A 26,488-nucleotide genomic window follows, 5' to 3' on the forward strand; every position below is an offset into this window, starting at 1 on the left:
AAGCCAAAATTGCCATTGCGTGATTTACCCTAAATGCATTGTAAGGAAAAAAAATTCCAGCGCACTACAAAGGAATTATCCGAATGGAACGAAAATCGGTAGATGTGATGTACTCGTACATATACAGACAAGCAAATGATTACAATTTCAGAGACATTCAATGTTTTACTCAAGAGAAAGAGCTCCACAAACTGAGAAAGTCACCAACACCTTGGTCCAGCTCCATGCCATAAGTTACTTGGCTTGTCATTGATTGACCGAGTTGTTCGATGTCCTCCTGGAGGATTTAATACCAAATTCTGTCCACTTGACGCGTTAGATCGCCAAAATCTCGAAATGGTCCGTAATGCTCCAGACGTTCTCAACTGGGGAGAGATTTGGCCACGTCGTCGGCCAAGGTAGGATTTGCCAAGCACGAAGACAAGTGGTAGAAACTCTCGTCGTGTGTGGGCGAGCATCTGTTTGAAATGTAAGCCCAGGATGGCTTGCCAAGGAGAACAGCAAAACGAGGCATAAAATATCGTCGCCGCACCGTTGTGCTGTAAAGGTGCGGCGGATGACAAACAAAGGGGTGCTGCTATGAAATGAAATGACACCCCAGACCATCACTCCTGCTTCTCGTGCAGGATGTTGGGCGACAGTCTGGTTGGCATCCCACGACTGTCTGGGCCGCCTGCAGACACATCTTAGGCCAAGAATTGTCTTTATTGATGAGTCCCGCTTAGAAACGAGCCCGATGACCTGTGAAGAAGTGTCTGGATGAGCCCCATATAGAGGTGGAATATCAAAATGACTGTCACCCGCCATATGCCCTGACAACCAAGAATGATAACCTGGGGTGTCAATTCTTTTCACAGAAGGGCCCCTTTGGTTGTCATCCAAGGTACCTCACAGCACAGCGGTCGTCGATTATATTCTTTGTCCCGTTTTGTTGCTCCTCACTGCGAGCCATCCTGGGCTTACATTTCAGCAAAACTCCCCTCCCGCACTCAGCGAGAGTTCCCAACACTTCTCTTCGTGCTTGCCGAATCCTATTATGGTCAGTAAGATCGACAAATATCTCCCAATTCAGAACGCTTGGAGCATTATGGGCAGTGACCTCCAACCATTCGGGATTTTGGCGATCTAACGCTCTAGCTGCACAGAATTTGGCATGATACCTGTCAGGAGGGCATCCAGCAAGTCTGTCAATCAATGGCAAGCCGAACAATTGCCTGCATACGGGTCAGAGGGGGACCAAAGTGTTACTGATTTGCTCTATTTGTGAATCTCTTTCTCTTGAATAAATCGTAAAATTTTTCTGAAATTGTAACTATTTTTATACGTGTTCATCACATCTACTAATTTCCACCCCGTTCGGATAATTCCTTCGTGGTGTGTCTTTCTTTTTGTCTTAGACTGTATAGGGGCGATCAAATGTTTCCGTTCGAGGGTGTTGCTGCAGCGTGTATCCAATGTAGTGTGACCCCGATGTGGATATATAAGCACCGATATCTAGGCAAGGAATTAGTGTGGTATTCGTATCTCTCCGACCTGCTTGCGATAAATGCGGAAACGTGAACCATGGCAACGTTATTACCAAATGCGTCCAAACAGGGACAACGTGCTCTTTTCCTTTTCTTGGCTGCCTGAGGACGAACACCGGTAGCCGTCCTTCGGTGAACGAAGAATGCCGGCCGCGGTGGTCTAGCGGTTCTAGGCGCTCAATCCGGAACCGCGCGACTGCTACGGTCGCAGGTTCGAATCCTGCCTCGGGCATGGATGTGTGTGATGTCCTTAGGTTAGTTAGGTTTAAGTAGTTCTAAGTTCTAGGGGACTGATGACCACACATGTTAAGTCCCATAGTGCTCAGACCCATTTGAACCATTTTGAACGAAGAATATATATGAAACAAGCACGTTCCCATATTGCCAACTCAAATAGGAAACACTCAAGCACATATCCTATAGTCCTGATCTCTCTATGTGATACTTAGATCTTCAGTCCCTTAAGAAAGGCCTTGGAGTGTCGAACATTCCTAATGGACGTGTATGTGCAGCAGGCAGATGCAAACTTCTCCGCGCAGCAGATCACGGTGTATTACCAGACGCGTATCCTGAACTTGTTGCGTCGGTTAGATGATTTTCCTCAAAGCTCCCGGTGATTTTGCGTGATTGCCATACCGATTCTAGACTGATCGGACTTTGAACGGAAACTTCTTGATCGCCCCTTATGCATGCGATGGTGAAATAGTTGCCGTTAAAAAATTCACAGAGGCATCTAATCATAGGCAGAATACAATTATATTTCTGTCTCTCTTATATTGTTTTTTGGCGCTTGGAAATAATGGCTAGGGTAGTATGAGGGTGTTCCAGTCACAGTTAAGTTAGAGTACAAACAGGGAGCATCGACATCTTACCGTGATACCTGACGAAGACAATTGGTAAATTACTGAAGTATAGTGAGAGTAAACCGACAACATGAACCCGACTGCAACTCAGACACTTGGAAATCACTAGTTCCGTACTGGATTCATTTCTGTTATTTAGCACCGGTTTTCGATTGCCACCACCGTTGTTCTGTGATATACACTACTGGGCATTAAAACTGCTACAACACGAAGATAACGTGCTACAGATGCGACATTTAACCGACAGGAAGACGATGCTGTGATATCCAAATGATTAGCTTCTCAGAGCATTCACACAAGGTTGGCCCGGTGACGACACCTACAACGTGCTGATATGAGGAAAGTTTCCAACCGATTTCTCATACACAAACAGCAGTTGACCGGCGTTGCCTGGTGGAACGTTGTTGTGATGCCTCGTGTAAGGAGGAGAAATGCGTACCATCACGTTTCCGACTTCGATAAAAGTCGGATTGTAGCCTATCGCAATTGCGGTTTATCGTATCGCGACGTTGTTGCCCGCGTTGGTCGAGATACAACGACTGTTAGCAGAATATGGAATCGGTGGGATCAGGAGGGTAATACGGAACGCCGTGCTGGATGCCAACGGCCTCGTATCACTAGCAGTCGAGATTACAGGCATCTTATCCACATGGCTGTAACGGATCGTGCAGCAACGTCTCGATCCCTGAGTCAACAGATGGGGACTTTTGCAAGACAACAACCATCTGCACGAACAGTTCGACGACGTTTGCAGCAGCATGTACTATCAGCTCGGAGACCGTGGCTGCGGTTACCCTTGACGCTGCATCACAGACAGGAGCGCCTGCGATGGTGTACTCAACAACGAATCTGGTTGCACGAATGGCAAAACGTCATTTTTTCGGATGAATCCAGGTTCTATTTACAGCATCATGACGGTCGCATCAGTGTTTGGCGACATCGCGGTGAACGCACATTGGAAGCGTGTATTCGTCATCGCCATACGGGCGTACCACCCGCCGTGATGGTATGGGGTGCCATTGGTTCCACGTCTCTGTCACATCTTGTTCGCATTGACGGCACTTTGAACAGTGGACGTTACATATCAGATGTGTTACGACTCGTGGCTCTACCCTTCATTCGATCCCTGAGGAACCCTACATTTCAGCAGGATAATGCACGACCGCATGTTGCCGGCCCTGTACGGCCCTTTCTGGATACAGAAAATGTTCGACTGCTGCCCTGGCCAGCACATTCTCCAGATCTCTCACCAATTGAAAACGTCTGGTCAGTGGTGGCCGAGCAACTGGCTCGTCACAATACGCCAGTCACTACTCTTGATGAACTGTGGAATCGTGTTGTTTGCATGGGCGGCTGTACCTGTACACGCCATCCAAGCTCTGTTTGACTCAATGCCCAGTCGTCTCAAAACCGTTATTACGCCCAGAGGTGGTTGTTCTGGGTACTGATTTCTCAGGATCTATGCACCCAAATTGCGTGAAAATGTAATCAAATGTCAGTTATAGTATAATATATTTGTCCAATGAATACCCGTTCATCATCTGCATTTCTTGTTGGTGTAACAATTTTAATGGCCAGTAGTGTATCTTGCAACAGGCGTAAATAAAAATCGCATATATTAAGAAGAGAAAAGCAAAATTGTCAAATTCGATAGCTGCACATCACAGAGGTTAGTATGCTCTTTCTTGCCTGAAATTGTGGGATTTGTTTAGGAAAAAAAGTGATTAATGAGATCAGCGAGCAGAGCGGAGACTCACGAGTATCTGGCTGGGGCTGGCGTCGCGGTCCACGTCGTAGCGCACCACCAGCTGGCCGGAGACGCCCTCCTCGCCCCGCTGCCGCTGCTCCTCCTTGGTGGGCGACCAGCGCACGATGGCGCTGGATGGCGTGGGCCGCTCGATGCGGGCCAGGGGGTCCGCTGCAACAGGTTAACACTCAGCACTTCTAGTCTACGCGTTTCCTAATTAGCGTTGCTTATACACTGATGTAGCTGTAAACCTGAGTTGCCTGACTACAGCTGCGAATGATGCAGGTGTTCCGAAGCCTAGCCCCTAAGGTACACAGGAAAGCCCGGCTGGCTCACCGAGAGGCTGAAACAACTTGTCAGTCCGTCACACAGTTTTCGAGTTAGCGATGTCATCCAGTAAGACTGTCACCAAGCACGTTGCGGATGGATTCACGGCAAACTTTGCTTTGTTAACTTGCAGTCGTGTCCCTGCCCATTTCCCTGGGTGAGGCTCGCCAAATGCCTTCCTCGTCGGGACGTAAGTCGAAATATAAGAAAAAGGCGTATGCTTCGACTGCATGCGTGCAACGTTCGACAAAGGCGAAGAGCTCGGAACAAAAGCGTACTCCAGATGAAGATGGCTTCGCACAGATCTTTGTACCACGCTGGAAAGCTGAATAGCCCAGAAACGAAACAAATCCGCTGCCAGTCGTCTTCTAATTTTCCGGAGATAATTACAAACTTCTCAAGCAACTTATAGGCAGTGAGGCTTCACTATTAGGCCCAGGGAGAATTATTTCACTAGATGACTCCATGGTTGTGATAATAACCGAGAAAAATAGGGTTTTCTTGGAACGTTAGCAAAGACGACACAGGGAAACCAAGCAGCAACTAAATCGAATTTGGTCTAAGGTTAAGGACACTATCAATCGGAACTGCTATCAGAACTGGTCGAATCACCTGATGATGCTACGTGTTAGTGATGAGTCATCGTGGAGAGCGTCGAAGACCTTCTAATGCAGACGAGATAGGTTACAACCACTGCAAGTCGGCTCAGGGACTGTCTGCAGTTGGCAGCCAAAGTCAGTGGTCTTGAAGACATGTCTGAGACAAATTTCATTAAGACACTGTAGATCCTGGTCACGTCACTCTCGTCGACCAGCAGCTCCCTAATTTTCTGTCAACCAACGCAGACGAGGGACAGCAGCTGGAAGAAGTCAGACAAGGTAGTTCGACAATTCCACTGCCAAACATTTGCAAAGCAGGAGGTCACCAGCCAGTACAACAACCATCTTCTGCTTCAGGGGCCTCCCATTGCCACATTCCATCTAGCAGCAATTTCCAACAATATCCTGGTCACAGGAAGGTATGTAGTAGATTGGAAGAGAGCTGAACCTATGGCCAAGCGAAATCCTGGTATAAAACTGATGGTTCTCACCTTCCCATCCGCCACCCTCCATAGGAGATGCTAAGTGCTTCCTATCCATGAGAGATTCCAAAAACTTCATATACAATAACTGGTGAGGATAAATGCTTTAAACTTCTTGAACAATCTCCGTGGCCTCCTCATTATAAATTAAGTGGCATCCAGAAGAAAACTGCGAAGTTAGTGATAACTGCAATATCATGCTAAGGAAAATGGAACCGCCAAGTTACAAACACTATTTGTGTAAATCAACTGTCGCTCGGAAAACGTGTTTGATCAGTCTATCAAAATGCATTTAGAACTAACATGTAAACATGTGACTGCGAAATGTGGTTTCAAATACTTCGTTTTCGTTTTCAGGGAACTGTAACAGAAATTGTAAATGTGGCTAATGTAATGGACCTCGAGATTGAAAGCCGAAGTGTGAAGACTGGTTGATGTAAATGTCGTGTGACTACGGCCTCCCGTGGGGCAGACCGTTCGGCGGGTACAAGTCTTTCGATTTGACGCCACTTCGGCGACTTGCGCGTCGATGGGGATGAAATGATCATGATTAGGACAACACAACACCCAGTCCCTAAGCGGAGAAAATTCCGACAAAGCCGGGAATCGAACCAGGGCCCTTAGGAGTGACATACTGTCGCGCTGACCACTCAGCTACCGGGGGCGGACGACTGGTTGATATCTCATAAAAACAGATTATGGCGGCCCACACGTATAAGCCTTTCATTTCGCAAACTATTCAGGTAGAGGGTGTATGAGGAAAAGTGAATTGTCATGCAATAGTAATACCAAAACGTAGACTTTTTTGTTATAGTGAGCACAGGTTTCAGGCAATCAACTATGCACAGTGAATGCTGTAGCCTGTATTCAGAGTAGGGTTGTCAGACTCGGCGAATGGCTATGAATGTTTTTGTGAAAGGTAAAGGTAATTTATTCTGCTAAAGAACGAATTTTTCACTCCGCAGCGGAGTGTGCGCTGATATGAAACTTCCTAGCAGATTAAAACTCTGTGCCATACCGAGACTCGAACTCGCGACTTTTGTCTTTGGAAGATAGGAGATGAGGTATTCCCAGAAGTAAAGCTGTGAGAACGGGTCTTGAATCGTGCTTGGATAAGATCAGTCCATAAAGTACTTCAAAATATCCACGGATGTGCTGCCGGTCTATAGTGTCCAACGGGCACAATACTTTGGCGATCATACATGTCGCCATCATCAGGTGAACTGACGGACTGAGCTCCTGTGAACGTGCCGGCACAGAGATCCGTACGCTATGGCTGCTCAGAGGGAACTGGGTTCGGTCGCGGCGGCGGCCGATTTAAATACCCTCCGCCCGCGGCGCGCTCCCTCCGCCGTCCGCGCCCCGCTCCACGGTCGCGCGGTGGAACAGATTGCGACGGCGTCTGAGATGACGTCGGTGTGATGGCTCTGTCCGCCGTGGTCGTCACAACTATACGTTTGCTCGATTTACTCTTGATCAACCCAATCGCTGGTTCCCAAGCCTTGCTAAGATTATAGCCACAGTCAAGGTTTATGAGGTCGTCATTGGTGCGAATTTCGATGGCTTCTCTAACAACGCTGTCCCAGTATCTCGACGTCTGTACCAGAATCCTCGTGCGGTCATACTCCATGGCGTGATTTTCCGACAAACAAGTACTTGCTCACAAAAGAGAAAGCCACCTAGTCCGAGTCTCGGTCCGGCATAGTTATAAAAATAATAGTTGAAATAAAACTATTTATCTGTGTCAGTCACTTTTTATTTTCTCCCTCGACTCGTTTCGAGAGTTTATACTCCATCTTCAGGTGGAAAACAGCGATATCTAGTCACATGTGTACCGGGTGGATGCAGCTAGTGCACATTTTTGTGAAACGATACCAAAGTAGGGAAGGCATACTGTCCTGTTGTCTTCTATTTGTTGTTCTTATTTACGTTTCTGCCTGTTCCTTTTTTAATCCGTTCCTGTCTTAACTTTCTTAGATATTTTCTCTGTGAGTGTAGGTTGAAAATCATTTGCGGCTGCTATCTGTTTGATGACACCAGCTTAATCTTGGAGCGTTTCCGTACTTAATCGCATTTTGTGTGCTCTGTGCAACATGGATCTATAGGTTGCTAATTCGCGTGTGTGTGGATGGCATGAAGAAGTATGGATATTTTACATCCGTAGTTGTCCGTTTTCTGTAAATACTAAGCACGTGTTCATTTCTTTTTTTAGTCATCGTGAGGTCCAGAAAGTTTATTGAGTTCTGATTTTCATATTCATAAGTGAACTGAACGTTCTTGTGCAATACACCTACGAATATGAGTTTGCATGCAAGTGGTACACATGTAACAATATACCGCTATTTTCCACCCGAAGATGAGAGTAGAAACTCTCGAAACGTGTCCTAGGAGAAAATAAAAACTGACACAGATAACTTTATTGTCAAAACAGTCGCAGTTTCCTTAAAAAACTGTCCAACATGGACGATAGAAGCTTACAGTTTTAACATCCAGGAAGTTTCATACTCTAGAATATTGCCTTCATGAGCATATTAAATCGAATCTACAACTGTTAATGTTTATTAAATTTTCTCAGCGCATTTGAAGCGTTAATTCTCTATGAAAATGAGACCATTCATCTATGTCCAATGTTGGCTTCGTCACAAAGAGCAACAGTCTATCGAAGAAGTTACAAAATGGTACAAACGTAACTGACGCCCTAGTGCCCATTGAGATTTGCGTTTACATCAGCACCAAGAATCAAGTCACTTTCAGCATTTTATATCCAGCACGACATATAATACACGGTATTATCTTAACCGTTTCTCGGTGTCAAGTGTCCGCTTCCACGTATGTTGAGTATCATACCAGTATTATTATTTATGTTTTATCTTCCACAGTCTCTTTGATGACTGTGCCCCCGCTGTTTGAAGAGTGCACTAACATTCGTGTATTCTAAAAGAAGATGTTGTATTTATTTGTAAGGCAACAGCAGGCTATTGTGAAGCCCTGCATGTGATTTACCACGGTCGTTTGGTGCTGTGCTGAGTAATCACCCAGGCTCTGAGACTAAGATTATCTTTCTGGTGTTAATCCCAGTGACAGTTACTAAGAAATTGCTGGGCAACAAGATATATCAATCTAAAACAGTTTTTTAGTATTCCTTAACGTCTCATCCAAGCTGAAACTCACTTTTACCTAATTTTTGAAGACTTACTGTCATTGTCCGGCGACTCTGGTACTTCGTTGCTCTCCTGCAACCTGGGCACCTCCACCAGCCGCAGGGGTGCCTGCTCCTCTATGCGCACCTCCACCGCCAGGTCATCTACGAGCTGCAACAACAAAATGTTGGCAATCATTGTTTAGTCCTGCTGTAACAAAATTTCACTACTATCAGTTTGACATTATAATATTATTATTGCTCTCCATTGCTATTACCATTCGCCCTGCGGCTCTAGAAATGAGGCAATGGAAAATCGTGCATTGACCTAATCACTTAAAAGAGGCGAAACAATTCTCGTGAAGTATTGCAATAATTGTGACAGTTCGTGGTCATGAGAAATCCAACAATTCGCGGTGCTATTATTGACTTTAAGGGTTAGGAATATATTTTCCATTGTGGAATATGTTTTTCACTATAACTGATAGAACTTTGTCATCATAGCTACTGTGATCTGACGTGTCGCCATATGCCTGAATCTGATGCGTGACGGAGAGAATAGAGTCTTCAGTATAGTATCTATTTATTTTCAAACTATCTATTTGACTTTATTTATCAGTAAGTGCTAGTACCCTCTCCTCTCTTACGACTTCCAACCTTCTTCCTTGACAACGTTTGGGAGCCTGGATCCTAATCCCGATACAGCCGCAGTGTGTGTGTGTGTGTGTGTGTGTGTGTGTGTGTGTGTGTGTGTGAAGACTAATTTTTTGATCATTTATTTCGTCACTTAGAGATAATTAAACCTTCTTATCCACAGAACTACACTACTGGCCATTAAAATAGCTACACCAAGAAGAAATGCAGATGATAAACGGGTATTCATTGGACAAATAGATTATACTAGAACTAACATGTGATTACATTTTCACGCAATTTGGGTGCATAGATCCTGAGAAATCAGTACCCAGAACAACCACCTCTGGCCGTAATAACGGTCTTGAGACGACTGGGCATTGAGTCAAACAGAGCTAGGATGGCGTGTACAGGTACAGCTGCCCATGCAGCTTCAACACGATACCACAGTTCATCAAGAGTAGTGACTGGCGTATTGTGACGAGCCAGTTGCTCGGCCACCTTTGACCAGACGTTTTCAATTGGTGAGAGTCCTGGAGAATGTGCTGGCCAGGGCAGCAGTCGAACATTTTCTGTATCACGTCAACCTAAAATGTGTCAGCTCATTTTAGGTTGACATAGCCTAATAGCCATAACATCTTCACTTGATAATGGCCTAAGGCCGAAAATGCAGTCGTGAAATAAAGAAAGTGTTACAGTCACTGGCATAAATATGATGTCTTTTATAAAGTTCTACATGACTGTGGATCACAGGTATAAAAAGTTAATTAATTTTCTTCCGTTTACTTGTCGTCATTTTGGGCATATACAGGTACGAAACGTTTTACAAGTTCTGAACGGCATATAGTATGTTTTTCTCTAGGTTTAGTGAAAGAGAATTGGCTAGAAACCATATATTAATGTCCATAAAAATTTGATTAACCAACCTTCCTAAGGCTGTACTTGATTTACTGTTTACTGAAATGTTTGTATCATCTGCAAACAAAACAAACTTGGCATGGAAGGTGATTGATATACACGAGAAAAGTGAGGACCTTAAGATGGAACCTTAAAGGACAGCACACGTTATTGCTTTCGCTGGGTGATCCCTGATAACTTAATACACGTCTCTTTCCTATTGACAACCTTTGTTTTCTGTCAGGGATACAGGATTTGAACGATTTTGCAGCATTTCCAGTTACATCACAGTATTCTAATTTACATAAAAGTATTTTGTGATTTACACAGTCAAGTGCCTTTGACAGATCACAAAATATACCAGCAGCCGGTAATTTATCGTCCACTTTATGTGAAGATAGCCTTCTCAATATGGAACACTTTAGAAGTCCGAATTGGCACTTGGATAATATTTTATTTGTGATCAGATGGTTAAGAAGACGCTTAAAATTTTGAGAATGCGGTCAAAAGTGCCGTTGAATGGAAGTTTGATGGTGCTTCTCTATCTCATTTCTTACATAAAGACTTAAATTCAGCACATTTCAACTATTCAGGAAATGTTCCACTGTTAAAAGACTGGTTACACTAATAACTTAAAATGTCATTAAACTCAGAGGCACACTGTTAAATCAACTGTGTTGATATAGTATCATGGTCACTAGAATTTTTGCATTTTAAGGATTTTATGGTGGACATTACTTTCGCTGACATTGTGAGGTCATACTCATATTATTGTAGTTATTTCTAGTGATTGGTCTGAAATTACTAGAATGTGCCCGCACCTTGAACAGTGCGTCACATTGAGAGATTCCAGACAAATACGTGTCATTATTAGTAACACCCACGAGAATCAGAGACTATGGCAATCCATGACGTTATACCTCAACGAAAACAAGTCAGGTAACAGGCAAATGGCAGTAGTATGTAGTCCTCCATTCCGTACAGATCCTAGATTTCGTACCCTCCAAACTCTGTTTCTCCCAATACAGTGTAGTGTTCAGGGGCAACGTTTTGCTGATACACTAAAGATGGAAGTGGCTGTGAAGCAATGAAAAAATAGTGCCCACCTGATGTATCTCAAAGAGGTGTTGACAGTTGGATCCTGTGATGGCGGAGATTACGTTGAGAAGCAACTCTGTATGAAGGAAACGCCACTTCAGCTGCATTAGTTAATTCAGAAATAATGACCAGCTTTGCATTACTTCCCTTACAGCCATTGCATGACCTCCTTGGCGTGGCGGTTCAGTTTCCGAAATCTTCAAATGCCATATTTCGAAAATGGGAACGTTCTTCTCTTTCGAGCCTTTCAAGTACTGTGGATCCAGTATTCATACCACGACTCGTGTCTGTACCGTTCATCTTACCGTGCAATTGGCACTTACCACCCGCATCTCGTGGTCGTGCGGAAGCGTTCTCGCTTCCCAAGCCCGGGTTCCCGGGTTCGATTCCCGGCCGGGTCAGGGATTTTCTCTGCCTCGTGATGGCTGGGTGTTGTGTGATGTCCTTAGGTTAGTTAGGTCTAAGTAGTTCTAAGTTCTAGGGGACTGATGACCATTGATGTTAAGTCCCATAGTGCTCAGAGCCATTTGAACCATTTTTTTTTTTTTTTTGGCACTTACCAAGCGTCGCAAAAAAGAAAAACGAACGAGCCACAACAGAAGTCACGTACGATAATCAAGCAGCTAAATCAGTGTACTGTCGTTAATTTATGTGCGTAGGAATATTGCTCATAGCGAATGGTGATGTTTGGTGATGTTCGTTACTCCTCCTCCCCCCCCCCCCCCTTCCACCCGCAACAACCAACCATCCGTCTTTGATGATTTATAATAATTTTTTTTCTATTTTATGAAATTTAACTATGTTTTACTATATTTATGTTGATACGAGGATCTCTTATTAATTGAGTATGCAAACATTTCAACTTGTTTTTGATCTTCTTTGTAATACTTTGTTAAATGACCCATGTAAAACCACATGTTGTATGCAGAACTGTTATACGAACTGTGATGTGAGAACGATATCGATAGTAACAGTCCAACAGAGATAATCAGCGTGTGCGATGTGGTGTGTAGAGGTGCAAGTATGTTTTGTCACGTGTTAGTACTGCGTCAGATTTAAGAACAGTCAACATAGACGACTGACATATTATGTTTCGCTCACGTTTTGAACTAGACGTTAGACTGGCTGAATACTGCGAGCTTCGTTGAGCTATAAAGAGCATTGATAATGCACAATGAGTGGACGGTGATTGTTGTTATTAGAACCAATTTTTTTTTGCATACAACTGAATAGCACAGACTTACGTGGTTGTAAAGATTATTACTTTGTTTGCAACTTAACGAAGTGCCAGGCGTGTTGAAAAACCGCCGCTGTAGAAATATTTAAACTGTCTGCTACACGTGTGACTGGTTCGTCAAAACTGTAAATTTTGGGTCTTAATATGCATCCTAAAAGCGGACAGACAGTACCTTCCCGATCGGAGAGTTAAACTGAATTTTACACTGTTTCAAAACCGTGTACAGAACGTTAAAAGGAGGGCTGTGTGTGCAAAAGACATTACGGCCACGTACATAGCAACTTCGGTCTATATGGCAACAATGACGCTTGACTAGTTCGTCACTAAAGGAATGCCACGTAGGACAATATTACCACCTGGCGAATAATGTACTAAGTAAGAGGTTATAACCATTGCAACACACGACTGATGGAGCTACTATAATTACTCCGTAGCCATCGCTGACGTAGCAATTAACTGACCACTTGTAACTAGAGGTGTACAAATTCCCCTTGCAGCCTGCTTGCCCCTAGCTCCTCTGCAACCATTCATGCCGGTCAGCCTGCCGCGACGTAAACACAAGAGTACGCATGTACTGAGGCATAGTGGGTAATGCGACCGACTTGGGCTCCCGCAAGCCCGGGTTACCTGGGTTCCCGCAGGCCTGCCAAGCTTCACGGGACCCGCTCAGCTTGCTGCGCCTGACAACAGGTTGCGCTGTCAAGCTACCGTGACTAGAGTAGCCAGTTAGTTAGCCCGCAGTTCATTTATCGCAACGATGGGGGCAGCACAATGAATAGGTCGGACTTTAGTGAGATTGAAAAAAAAAATTGACAACTGGCGAATACATGCTGGTAACGAAACAGAGCACAAGTGCCCCATAGGAAACGTTTTCGTGTGTTTATGAGGCCGCTTCAAATAAATCGGTAGGTGTGTCTCAATGCAAACTATGTAAAAAGCTCCTAAGTACTTATTCAGCAACCTCGAGTATGTTACGACATGTGTGCAAATTTGACAAGCAGTTCCCTCACTCCGGAAATATCTTGAAAGAGGACAAAGATTTAGTGGCCGAAAAGGGCGTCGAAATGTGTGCTAAGGACCTGAGACCATTTAGCAGTATAGAGGGAGAAGGATTTCATGGTAACCCGCAAACTATGTCAAAATCTTTTGTAAGGTACTCTATTCCATGCACTGTCCGAAATATTATGTAGACAGTAATGTTCCTGTTGATGGTCAAGTGTGCAAAATTTCTTCAAGATCGGAATAAAAATGTAGGTTGGTGTAGAAGTGTGTAAGTAAAGTACCCTCCGCCATGTACCATTCAGAATTTTAAGAAGACAGCACCCTTCATCCTGCTTTGAATATCAAGTATGCCAAATTTCATCAAGATCGGAATAAAAACGTACAATTTGTCGAATTCCGTTACGTAAAGTAACCTCTGCCATGCACCCTACGAAATTTTAAGTATACTGTGACCTTCCTATTGGTTTCAAGGTATAGTGTGCAAAATTTCATCAAGATTGTATGCAATACAAACACACGGACACAATGAAAACGCACTTTCAGTTTTTCTCAAATTTTCCAATTTCTCGGTCGATTTTCGAATAATTTTATTTCATAAAAACCTTGTCCTGAGAATTACGAACACAGCAAAAAAAAATTGCCGAATTGGTCCAGCCGTTCTCGAGTTTTACGCTTATCAACGCATTTGGCAATTCATTTTTATTTATATAGATAATAAACCCGAAACATACGCGTAAAGGAAGAATGTACAAATAAAACCCAATATTTTTTACCTGAAATTAATATATATAATGTTATGGCTTGTCTTTTGGTGCTCAGGTAAAATAAAAACTTTTAATTAACGTTCATAGTACGACAATGAAGCGCGCTGACCAAACGGCTGCGTAGCGCAGCTCAGCAGTAATATGGGCAGGCAAGCAAGTTTCCCGCAGCCTGCCCGGGTTGGGTTCTGCTTGGCTTGGCTGGGAGTGAAGCAGCCTGCCCGTTCTGTTGACAACGCGCGGCGGCCTGCCTGCCTGGCCACCAGGCAAGCATGGGCGGGTTAAAAGCGGAACATGTACACCTCTGCTTGTAACACACACAGGGCTGTTCGGAAAGTAATTTCCGATCGGTCGCGTAACGGAAACCACTGTGAAAATCGAATGAAGCTTTGCACAGATGTGTTGGGTAGCGTCTCTAGTACGCCCGCCGATCACGTCACATCCGTTTTTCAGTTCTGAGCCCACAATGAGTACCGATAAGACGCCGATAAAATAGTGTCTCCCGCCAAGTACGAAGGTCTGTTGAGAAAGTTCACCTGAAGGAATACAGCCCACATAACGTAACTTTTTTTTTAAGAGGTGGAGCCCCTCCACGCCCACACCGGCATGATGGCCAACACAAAAGGTGTACTGCCATCTCTGCATAAGGGTTAGTATTCACTAATGTGAGGTGTCGCAGGATGTGGGTACTACGATGTTTGCGTACGTCTGGCTAAGATTAGCCATTTATACGCGCTCATCTGGAGATAGATTGGGTCGAAAATCGAACGAAGGGTAGCGGTTTTTAAGGGCAGAGGGAAAAAAGTGCCAAGGCAAGCGCCAAGGGAAAAAAAAACCTCTGCGATAGTTAGGTCGGGTAGTAAGAGCAGTAGCGGATGTCTTGCTGACTGCGATAGGTCATGCAAGGATAGGTTATGTTAAAAAGCGGGTATCATGCAATCGGATACCGTGTCATGCCAAGTTTCGTCATACGAGATCAGTCCTAGACTGATGTGGGAGCCCCTGTCGCGCTGTCAGTGATGACATGGCGCGGGCTAGGGCCCAGGTCGTCCATCGGCGTCTGGCGGGCGTGCGTCGTAGCCAAGTGTAGCGGCACCACTCCTCGCTTGTCGGCCGTGCAGAGAGGCTCAATACGGGCCGTGGCTGCGTCTTCCTAAACCCGTAACTGTCATGCTCTTCCTTTTTCAAGACAATTCTCAGCCGCATTCTGCAGAGGCATTGAAGATGTTCCTGCAGCGTTTTCGATGGTAAGAAGTGGGTGATCATTCAAAATACAGCCTGTGAATAACACGCTCTGAGTTTTCACTCTGTTCACATGTACAGTTGGCTATGAAGACAACATTTAGGAACAGAGGACGAGCTGTAAAGTAGTGCAGAGAATTGGCGGAAAGGGCAGGCGGCTGCCTTCTATGACAAGGGTATTGTAAAGTCGGTACAACGGTACGACTAATGTCTAAGTCGGATTGCCGGCTATCTAGATAAGTAACTCGAAGTTGTAGCTAACTGTTGCAACTAAAACATTTTTCATTTTCATAGTGGTTTCCATTTCGCGGCTGATCGGAACTTACTTGCCGAATACTCATTGTAAACTGCAACTCAAAGCGCTCCATTCCTCTAAATAGTTCAGATTGTAATTTTATTTTCTTTGTTATGAACTTTTAACCAGTTTTTTGAAATTGTTGATCCCACTACTGGCTGTAGCTTTTGATATTTACAGCCTCCATCTTTCTCTTTTATTTTATTATTCTTTCGGAAGGGTGCATTATTACCTTCGTATGCAGTACTTATAGTGGGAGAGTTTACATGTCCAGCTTAGTTTGTGGTAGCTTCATAATGTGTGACATCCGACATTAGATTCCGAGCTCCGACTAATAGAAGCTAGGCTACTCGCATGTGATTGGTGCGAGGAACAATATCGGTGGAAATTTTAAATTTGGCAGCTGTCTAACTACAAGGACTATGTTTGCGTTTCGTGCATCGTCATACTACAGCATATCCAGGAGCAAGTGCGAGCTTATTTGTTTTTCGTAATTAACAAAATAAATGGTTCAAATGGCACTAATCACTATGGGACTTAACTTCTGAGGTCATCAGTCCCCTAGACTTAGAACTACTTAAACCTAACTAACCTAAGGACATCACACAAATCCATGCCCGATGCAGGATTCGAACCTGCTACCGTAGCAGCAGCGCCGTTCCGGACTGAAGCGCCTACAACCGCTAAGTCACAGAGGCCAGCTGTAAGTAACAACTGAGCAGTATTACAGCCTGCTCTTTCATTATTTACAACGTACTACATACACTTTTGAGCTTGCTGATCAGTTTCTCATACAGATCATATCACTAACTTCCGTAGTCATACAGGAACTTTAGAATTAAAAAAAAATTAAAATTGATACACTGCGTTTCCAAGTTAAATGTTCAGATAAATTCACAGTCGAAATTTTGTAAAATAGTTCACGTAAAACTAATTTCCTTGCTTTCGACATAAGTAGTGAATCAGTGATGGCAAAGTGGTTCATCTCGTCACACGTGTCATGTGACAGTGAGTTGAACTTTGTCATTGGTGAGTGTGCTAATAATGAAATAATACAGCGCTTTCGTTATTGTGAAACAAATTTTATCGCACCAACACTACCACTAAAACACTGCTGTTCGAGAACCACATCGCATTCGCATTTCTCCAGTAGCTCTTATTTTGGCCAGTTATGCAGGAGATAGAGTTTCTCACTTTCGTCATAATCAACGAGTCAACAGCAACATTTTAGGCATAATATAGACGACAGCCGGGTCAAGAGCTCTGACATTGTTGCGTGAAACGACGTAGACAAAATAGTGAGCTGAGAATATAGAGGAAAGAAGGGAAAGGTAGAGAAGCGGAAATGAATGCGCTTTTGAAACCTGCCGTGGGCAAGCCTTGTGGCACAAGGTGTACCCCTAGGCCGCCCCGCTCTTCACTCCATTACCCCCCTCGCCCCCTCGATGGCCGAAACCAGGAGAGGATAACGTAAAAAAGCAAAACGTCATTCAGCGTATAACGGCTGATAAGGACAAATATCACATGGGTGTTTCTCCAATACAGTGGGGTAACATTTATGTCTGGACGGGGAGGGAACTGGCCGAATACCCTTATCGGGTAAAACAAGCTATAGGTGGCGTCCACTTCACACATCCATACGATAAGTAGACTAATAAAACAAATGTTGAAAACTCCTCGCAGGGAGAATGAAACCCGGGCTGTTGTCGTTGCCTCGTCAAACACGATTTGTGGAAATGACTGATCGAGTTCTGATCTACACCGTGTGTTACTTGGGTCTGGACACGCTAGAAGTGTGTGGCGGTGTATCAGGGTCATTCAGTAGATGCACAGGCGATGTTACTCTTGCCATACTATGTAGCTGTGTGTGTTTGTGTGTGTGTGTGTGTGTGTGTGTGAGAGAGAGAGAGAGAGAGAGTGAGAGTGTGTGAGAGAGAGAGAGAGAGGGAGGTGTGTGTGTGTGTTTGTGTGTGTGTGTGTGTGTGTGTGTGTGTGTGTGTGTGTGTGTGCGTGTGAAAGAGAGAGAGAGAGAGAGAGAGAGAGAGAGAGAGAGAGAGAGAGAGAGAGTGAGGGTGTGAGATGTAAGCGATACGGATGCGACTTAAGATTCTAGCTTTTCTTCTATTGGGGAGAAGTTACGTTCTCCATTTCGTGGGGGAGCCCTTTATTATCTCCAGATTTTCGGATCAGATGTTGGCTATCCACTCTTCTTCCCAGTTTTGTAGAATATGGAGTCTTAGGCGAGTGCGTAAGTCAGCTTCTGGGATTTGTATTTGCAACGGGTCAGTTGTAGAGGTTTACTGAAGTAATGTATCAGCTTGATCACTGCCCGGAATGCCTTCGTGGTTCGGCTTGCAGAGGGATACCACAGAGTTTCCTGTATTACAGGGTTCGTATTTGCCTCGCACAACTGAGAAAGACCCTGCACAGGAGAACATATGTGGCAGGATACTGTTTTATGTATGAGATAGCTCTGTGTACTGTTACTGATTCCGCAGTGTAGATACTGCGTTTAGTGAGATAGCACTGGTCTTCGTTATAATATTTTGTTGATAAATGCATAGACGACTTTTTCATTGTTATTGGAGCTGCTGGTATATATACAATTTAAGATTGCATACGCGTGTAGAACTGAATGGAACCTACGGCTATTAATATTGGGTCTGTCTCATTCCTAGCTCTCGGATGGGCAGTATGGGACAGAAGCGACCGTCGCCTCCGGTGCACGATTTGCACTCTGTTTCCATGTAGCGGACGTACCTGCCGGGGGTTGATGTTGATGCGCAGGTTGTAGGCGCCTATTTCCCTCTGCAACAGCTCCTCGTACGTTAGGTTGAAGGTTACTTTTTTCTGCGCCTCAACATTCACCGAAACGTGTACCACGTTGGAATCCCGTGCGCTGCAACATTCAACAATAACGTTGCCCACTAAAGAGGACTGCAGTAATAGCATAAAAAATATGTAATACAGTGAACGAAAGTCACTTATTCAAAGAATACATGTAGAAGCAAAGAAAAGACGCAACAAATTATTCTGACTTCAAATAACAAATAAGACATGTGTTTCTGGACTTCCTGATTCTACACACATTGTTGTTATACATATGATCAATGCAGAGTTACTAAACAAACAATAAATATTGGTAAATGAAATTTTACATATCGCCTACAGTATTTATTTTCATCCGAAATCCGATTTTTATTCTAGATAAGCACTTTAACATGGGTGGATAGTATAAAGTTGGCAATCATAGCAGGACCACTTTGTGCTATCCGTCGCAGGCTAAGAGTACGGATGAAGAGCATTGATAGGACTTCAGATGAAAATAAGTAGTATAGTCAATATGTAGGGGAAGGCGGGGCAAGATGGGGAAGCTAACTTTAAACCCTTACAAAAGGGTCAAAAATAAACAATTTCAAGTAGGTTTGATTATCATTTGTTTACTTAACCCTTGAATTACAATAGCATGCAAAGAAACCTGCAAACTTGTTACTTTTAGTTAGAAATATCTCGATTTGAAACATACCCATATGCGGGGTAAGAGGGGGAACTAGCACGAATTCATCTCTAAAGCTTAAATAAGGACTGGAATAACGAAATCATGTGGCGATAAGGTTTCGAAACATCGTTCTGCGAATTGTAGAATCAGGTATTACGCTTTATTCAGGCCTCTTACTTTCACATAGTACACAAGTGTGGACAGCCTTGTCATCATCATTTTCTATCCCTGCACAAGTGTCGTGGGCCCAGCGTCCGCAGCTAATACACCGTATCCAGCAGATAATACACCGTATAGCAGTATAAACATTCTTCACTCTCTTCCTCGTTGTCATTTGACCTCAGTTTATTATCCCTTGAGCGTGAAGGGGTGGTTAACACGTCAGTAACGTTTGTCACTTTTTCGTTCTCATTATGTTCTTTTGGTGGTATCCCAGGTTCATTAAACGTCTTTGAGATTAGTTTTTGTTTACATTCAGCACGTTTCGGAACTCCTTTTCGTTTAATTTCTTCAGATAGTTCACTCCTATAAGGAGATTCGGTTAAATCTACGGGTTTTCCAAGACTGTTATATGGTTTCCTTTTGGTTTTTTATCCACCTTTGGAATAGCTAACACCATTTCAGGGCTGGTAACCTGAAAGTTAGACGAAACAGAGGCTTGATCGTCAGTTGTTAATTGTTCAGGTGTTTTACGTCTTGACAACATCTCTGGTATTTGGTCTTCCGTTTCTGTAACTTCAGATGTGTGAACTTGATGAATGTCTGTAGTTGAACAGGGGAGGTAACCACTTTCTTGAAACACATGTTATAGGACCTCGAAAGGAGTAAAACATTGCAAATCAGTATAACGGTTGCACGTACCTTGCAAAGCTCACAGAAACCGCCGCGAAACTAAGGTTCAGCAATGTCAACACACTGGGACCTGTGTATTGATGATGTTGACGTAGCTATCCACAGATGGCAGCACTCTAACTGTAGCTTATAGCCCTTCCCCGTCTTACCCCACCTCCCCGTCTTGCCCCGCCTTCCCCTACAATTACACTCTCCAGAACATTCTTGGAAATGAGGAAAGGTTGAGCCAACAAGTTGCGTAACACAGGTTAATTAGAATACTTGACCTAGGTTTCGGTAGTTATAAAATTATTTTCGTCAGAAGCAGTTTTTTAACGCCTAAAAATTACGCACTGGCTACAAAAGGCTCAAGTAAAACAGAAATGGCAAGGTGCCGGATAAACTACCAAAATCCAAGATTACACACTTACTTGTTACATATTGTATATGCATTTTTTATATATTTTATTTCGTTATATATTTTCTATATTAAAATAAACCGTTTGGACCTTATCAGCCGCGCGGGATTAGCCGAGTGGTCTAGGGCACTGCAGTAATGGATTGTGCGGCTGGTCCTGGCAGAGGTTAGAGTCCTCCCTCGGGTATGGGTGTGTGTGTTTCTCTTTAGGATCGTTTAGGTTAAGTAGTGTGTAAGCTTAGGGACTGATGACCTTAGCAGTTAAGTCCCATAAGATTTCACAAACATCTGAACACTTTTGGATCTTATCAAATGAAATTTCACCTCAAAACAATAAAATACAAACATGTGGTGATAATCTTTTCCAAAACTATCGCTTATAGCTTTAGAGATGCCGATTACAGCTATGTTCGAGACTTTATTTTAATTTGAAGTCACGGTAATTTATTCTATGTTTGTTCCCTTGTCTCAGTTATATATACGACAAAAGAGAGGAACCAGCTTAAGCAGTTTCTCCGCCTTACGACTCGCTGCGGAAAAAAAAGAAAAAATACACGACAAACTGAGAGGTATCTGACTTCATATGGTGGCAAAAGGGTTTCCAGTACTATCGGGAATGACGTGATATTACAACAAAAATACACACATACTTACCAGAAGGTCCTAGGTTCTCTGAAGTGCATTGCTACTTCTGCGACATTATTAGACGAGAATTGTGTTGTAGTTGCCTGACTGTGGGCATGCGCCAGCCGCAGCCCCTACGACGTCACCATCAGTGATGAGTACCCACCTGACAGCGACGTGTGCTGCGCCGCGGCCTTCTGCCACCGCTGCGTCGTACTGCTGACGGGCCTCCTCTTTGCCTCGAACGTACGCCTCGTACGCGACGTCGTCCATCTCTCTGTAACAACAGCCACCACGTCACTCGCTCCCTCTTAAAGCGTTTGCACACATTGGGTTCATAGAATGATTTATCCATAGTTAACACCAGAACACCCAACATGGAACATAAACCTCATTTCATCAGATGAAACGTCCCCTTCATGCACTGTGTAATGACATAGTAAATTCTCATCGATGGTAAGATGAAGTCTATGGCGTAAGCCTGTGATCAGACTGTCGGTCTGGTGCAGCTAAAGTGCAGCCTTCCCATCCGCAGTCGCATTAGGATGGCGAGGGATGGCGGGTTCCTCGCCCCGACCGCCTTTTACCCCAAAGCAACAGATCTCCGGTTCACATTCTGACAGCAAGATGAACGGACTTGCCGGCCGCGGTGGTCTAGTGGTTCAGGCGCTCAGTCCGGAACCGCGCGACTGCTACGGTCGCAGGTTCGAATCCTGCCTCGGGCATGGATGTGTGTGATGTCCTTAGGTTAGGTTTAAGTAGTTCTAAGTTCTAGGGGACTGATGACCACAGATGTTAAGTCCCATAGTGCTCAGAGCCATTTGAACCATTTGAATGGACTTGTCGCCATTCTGTTGGTACTGGCACGAGGAAAAAAATCCTTGCCCCTGTCTGGGAGTGAACCTGGGATCTCTCGTTCCAGAGTCTAGCGCCACGAAACCAACGTGGCCGCCATTACTGGTACAGCAATTAATTTTCTTTCGTAGTTTCTTCTTAATCAGTCTTCAATCATCTTAGCGTATGCGCCGATATACAGAGGCATTAGCAATCATGTGACACATTTGAGTAGAGTGAAAATCTAAATAACTATGTCGTAATCAGTGCAAACAATTTTCTATATCTTCAGTGTTATGTAATAATTGAAAATCACCCTGGTTTATTTAATATTTGACTATAATAGAAGCAACAGAAAGTTTGGAATCAACATTTCAAAGAATAGTTTAGTTGTTGCGTACTGGCAAGGGCAGGCAGGTGGTCCATTTGGGAGTCAGAGGCTGTAGATGGCAGTGGTCAGTGTCAAATATAGGGTGCACTGGGTTCAGGACGATTAAACTGTGTGGTGGCTAGGATTCCTGTCCTCTCAATTTTATGGGTCAAGCCACTTGTTTTTTAAATAACTTTTCATTCGTCGCCACTATAGGCCGAGCCAGAGTTAGCACTCAAAATCTATACGATTGGTTCTTATTGCAGGAGAGGAGAGAAAGGTCTGTGACTTATGGGTTTTGATAAATAACTCTGATCATTTGGATAATTTTGAGCACAGCCCAGACGGTCCTAGATTGTGATTAGCTTTTTCATTTTAATGATGCTAGAATACTAAGCTATAACACTGTGCAAGAATGAAAATGTAAATCGAATGAAAATAGCCAATTCCTACCAGTTCTAATGTGCTGATCGCGAATACCACAAAGACAATTCAAAATTAGCTCTAGTTTTCATTTTACACTGTTTTATTACGGTGAGATAATTACGAGAGTTGGAACTTTGATAGTGGCAACTGTTTATTTACAGCTCGTACAAAATAGATAAGTGTTTCAAAGTGGATGTGTGCTAGTTAGGTTTAAGTAGTTCTAAGTTGCAGGTGACTGATGACCTCAGACGTTAAGGCCCATAGTGCTCGGAGCCATTTGAACCACTTTTTTTAGATCATTACAGTTTTGTTAAAATTAGGTTCTGTTTAGTCAAAGATTAGCATACTAGCTTAAGTTGGATAACAGTTTGTGGGTACATAGCCCGCCTGCTTAGCTGGGTGGTAACGTGCTCGCCTCACATGCAAGTGGGCCCGGGTTCGATTCCCAGCCGGGTTGGAGATTTCTCTCCGTACGGGGACTGGGTGTCTTGTTGTCCTCATCATCATTTCATCCTCATCACCGGCGCGCAAGTAGCCCAATGAGGCGTCGCCTGAAATAAGACTTGTCCTTGGCGGCCGAATTTCCTCGGATGGAGCTTCCCTGCCAAAGATGGTTAAAATGGCTCTGAGCACTATGGGACTTAACATCTGAGGTCATCAGTCTGCCAAAGATGCCAGACGCTTATTTTATTTTTGTGGGTAAATTGTTTTGGTAATACGTAGACTTTTACAGAGTTGGAGGTAAATTTGGGCTAAATTTCATACAGAAACAAATACAGTTGGGAGGTTACACTTCGAACGTGAAACCATCTTCTTGCACCATTTTAACACAATGCTGATCCTTGACTGGCAAACGAAGCAGCGCAGCTTGGTGCCATTTTTATGTGTTCTTTAATATTATGCTCTGACTTGTTGGAGACAGGGAAAATAGAGTGTGGCATAGAGCAACTGAACTAGTTCCCCCTACTGGCTGTTTCATTTTCAGTACTTCGCTGTGACTGGAAAGAGGGGGAAGGAGGCTTTTTAATTATCCAGTGTTGGCTGTTTCTTTTGTAATAATGCACTGTGATTGGGTGGCAATAGGAGGGGTGAGGTTTAATTTCTCACAAAGAGAACTGGGTTATTTCCATCAGCTTGGAATTTTTTGCTTGGTTATTTCGTTTCAGTATTGCATTGTGAGTGGTTGGCGATAGGGAGCGGGGAGTAGAGGGCGAGAACGTTTTTATTTTCCCATTAATACAGCTTAAATTTTCTGATTGGACCTTTCTTTCTTATACTGTGCTGTGCTTCATTGCTAATAGAGAAAGGGGAGGAGAGAGGGAGCAGAGGGGTTTTTCATTTCCAATTACTGTATGATTGGTTTTATTGATTGGTGGATTTTATTTAGTGTCAATATCATCGACAGATGTCATTTATCCTGTCCCTGAATGTAGGCAACACCAATTCAGTCAAAGTGTGCCTGATGTATACCTTTACTATTGTTGTGTAGTCACTTCGGATATTTTAATGAAGAAATACACTGTTGTTGTTGTTGTTGTTGTTGTTGTGGTCTTCAGTCCTGAGACTGGTTTGATGCAGCTCTCCATGCTACTGTATCCTGTGCAAGCTTCTTTATCTCCCAGTACCTACTGCAACCTACATCCTTCTGAATCTGCTTAGTGTATGCATCTCTTGGTCTCCCCCTACGATTTTTACCCTCCACGGTGCCCTCCAATACTAAATTGGTGATCCCTTGATGCCTCAGAACATGTCCTAATAACCGATCCCTTCTTCTGGTCAAGTTGTGCCACAAACTCCTCTTCTCCCCAATCCTATTCAGTACCTCCTCATTAGTTATGTGATCTACCCATCTAATCTTCAGCATTCTTCTGTAGCACCACATTTCGAAAGCTTCTATTCTCTTCTTGTCCAAACTATTTATCGTCCATGTTTCACTTCCATACATGGCTACACTCCATACAAATACTTTCAGAAAAGACTTCCTGACACTTAAATCTATACTCGATGTTAACAAATTTGTCTTCTTCAGAAACGCTTTCCTTGTCATTGCTAGTCTATTTTTTATATCCTCTCTACTTCGACAATCATCAGTTATTTTGCTCCCCAAATAGCAAAACTCTACTACTTTAAGTGTCTCATTTCCTAATTTAATACCCTCAACATCACCCGACTTAATTCGACTACATTCCATTATCCTCGTTTTGCTTTTGTTGATGTTCATCTTATATCCTCCCTTCAAGACACCATCCATTCCGTTCAACTGCTCTTCCAAGTCCTTTGCTGTCTCTGACAGAATTACAATGTCATCGGCGAACCTCAAAGTTTTTATTTCTTCTCCATGGATTTTAATACCTACTCCGAATTTTTCTTTTGTTTCCTTTACTGCTTGCTCAATATACAGATTGAATAACATCGGGGGGAATAACGAATAATTAATTCACATAGTATAATACGCTGAAACTTCCTGGCAGATTAAAACTGTGTGCCGGACCGAGATTCGCATTCGGGAGCTTTGCCTATCGCGGGCTAGTGCTCTGCCAACTGAGATATCCATTCACGACTCACGCCCCCTCCTCACAGCTTTACGTCTGCCAGTATCTCGTCTCCTACCTACTGGCAGAAGTAGAGCTGTGAGGACGTGGCGCGAGTCGTGCTTGGGTAGCTCAGATAGTGGCGGCACGGTAACTCAGCGTGTTCGGTCAAAGGGTTAGCCGCCCTCTGTAATAAAGCAGCTGAGTGAATGGGTCAACGAGATGATTTAACGGGTGTCACTGGGCATCCACCCCGAACCAATACAACGAACCATAACGAACAGAACGAGACCAGTTAAAAAAAAAAAATGAAAAAAAGTTGGTAGAGCACTTGCCTGCGATAGGCAAAGGTCCCGAGTTCGAATCTCGTTCCGGCCACAGTTTTAATCTGTCAGGAAGTTTCATATCAGCGCACACTCCGCTGCACAGTGAAAATCTCATTCTATAATGCACTGCCCGCTTCCACACTGAATTCTGATGCATTTTATACACACAACTTTTTCCGTTGTATTCTCATTGACAGATACGTAACAAATTTAAGGATAGCCTTGTTCCTGAAGATGTGTTTGTTCATATGTACACGTTCAATACGAACAGCGTGGAGACATGTTTGAAGTAACGCTCGAGGTTTCAAACATTCTTCCATCCGACCAAGCGTAAGAAATCAGTAATCCTTTATCATTGTTATCAGGGTTGTTTAATTTGGAAGTTAAATTTATTTCAGAATATGGAGTTGTCTGTAGAAAAGTGGAAGTGGCCATCATCGGCTAATTATGGAAGTGGCGAAATCTACTACATTGCCCTGCTGCTTTGTGTAAGTGTCCATTCAAAGTGATTGAAAATCTGTGTATTTACTTCGCGATATTAATGGTGTGTCTCTTAGCTAACTGAACGGAACATTGTTTATACTACATTTCTGAAACAAGTTGTGTTATTTTTTAAAGTACCTATTCCCTAGTGACCTCATTTGTTGCCGGCAATGAACTTTGCTCTACACACGTTTCTTCTAAGAAATAATGACAGAGAACTAATAAGAACTGAAAACTCGAACGAAAGTTGTCATTATTACAAGAAAAGATGCGGAGGGAGCAACGAAAGGACAAAAAC

The 26,488-nt window shown here is 43.6% G+C and overlaps 1 protein-coding gene across 2 annotated transcripts in view; it reads right to left on the minus strand.

Moving 5' to 3' along the window:
* Nucleotides 1-26,488, minus strand: part of LOC126197697 (inter-alpha-trypsin inhibitor heavy chain H4-like) — a 189,209-nt gene that overhangs the window by 125,477 nt on the left and 37,244 nt on the right. For both annotated transcript variants that reach the window (XM_049934659.1, XM_049934657.1), the window contains exons 3-6: nt 21,387-21,497; nt 18,609-18,747; nt 8,741-8,855; nt 4,147-4,307 (exon numbers count right to left, since the gene is read on the minus strand). In XM_049934659.1, coding sequence (XP_049790616.1) covers nt 4,147-4,307; nt 8,741-8,855; nt 18,609-18,747; nt 21,387-21,497 — 526 coding nt within the window. The remainder of the gene's footprint in view (nt 1-4,146; nt 4,308-8,740; nt 8,856-18,608; nt 18,748-21,386; nt 21,498-26,488) is intronic.

The sequence above is a fragment of the Schistocerca nitens genome, chromosome 1, assembly GCF_023898315.1.
Source record: "Schistocerca nitens isolate TAMUIC-IGC-003100 chromosome 1, iqSchNite1.1, whole genome shotgun sequence".
In the NCBI taxonomy this organism is placed as follows: domain Eukaryota; kingdom Metazoa; phylum Arthropoda; class Insecta; order Orthoptera; family Acrididae; genus Schistocerca; species Schistocerca nitens.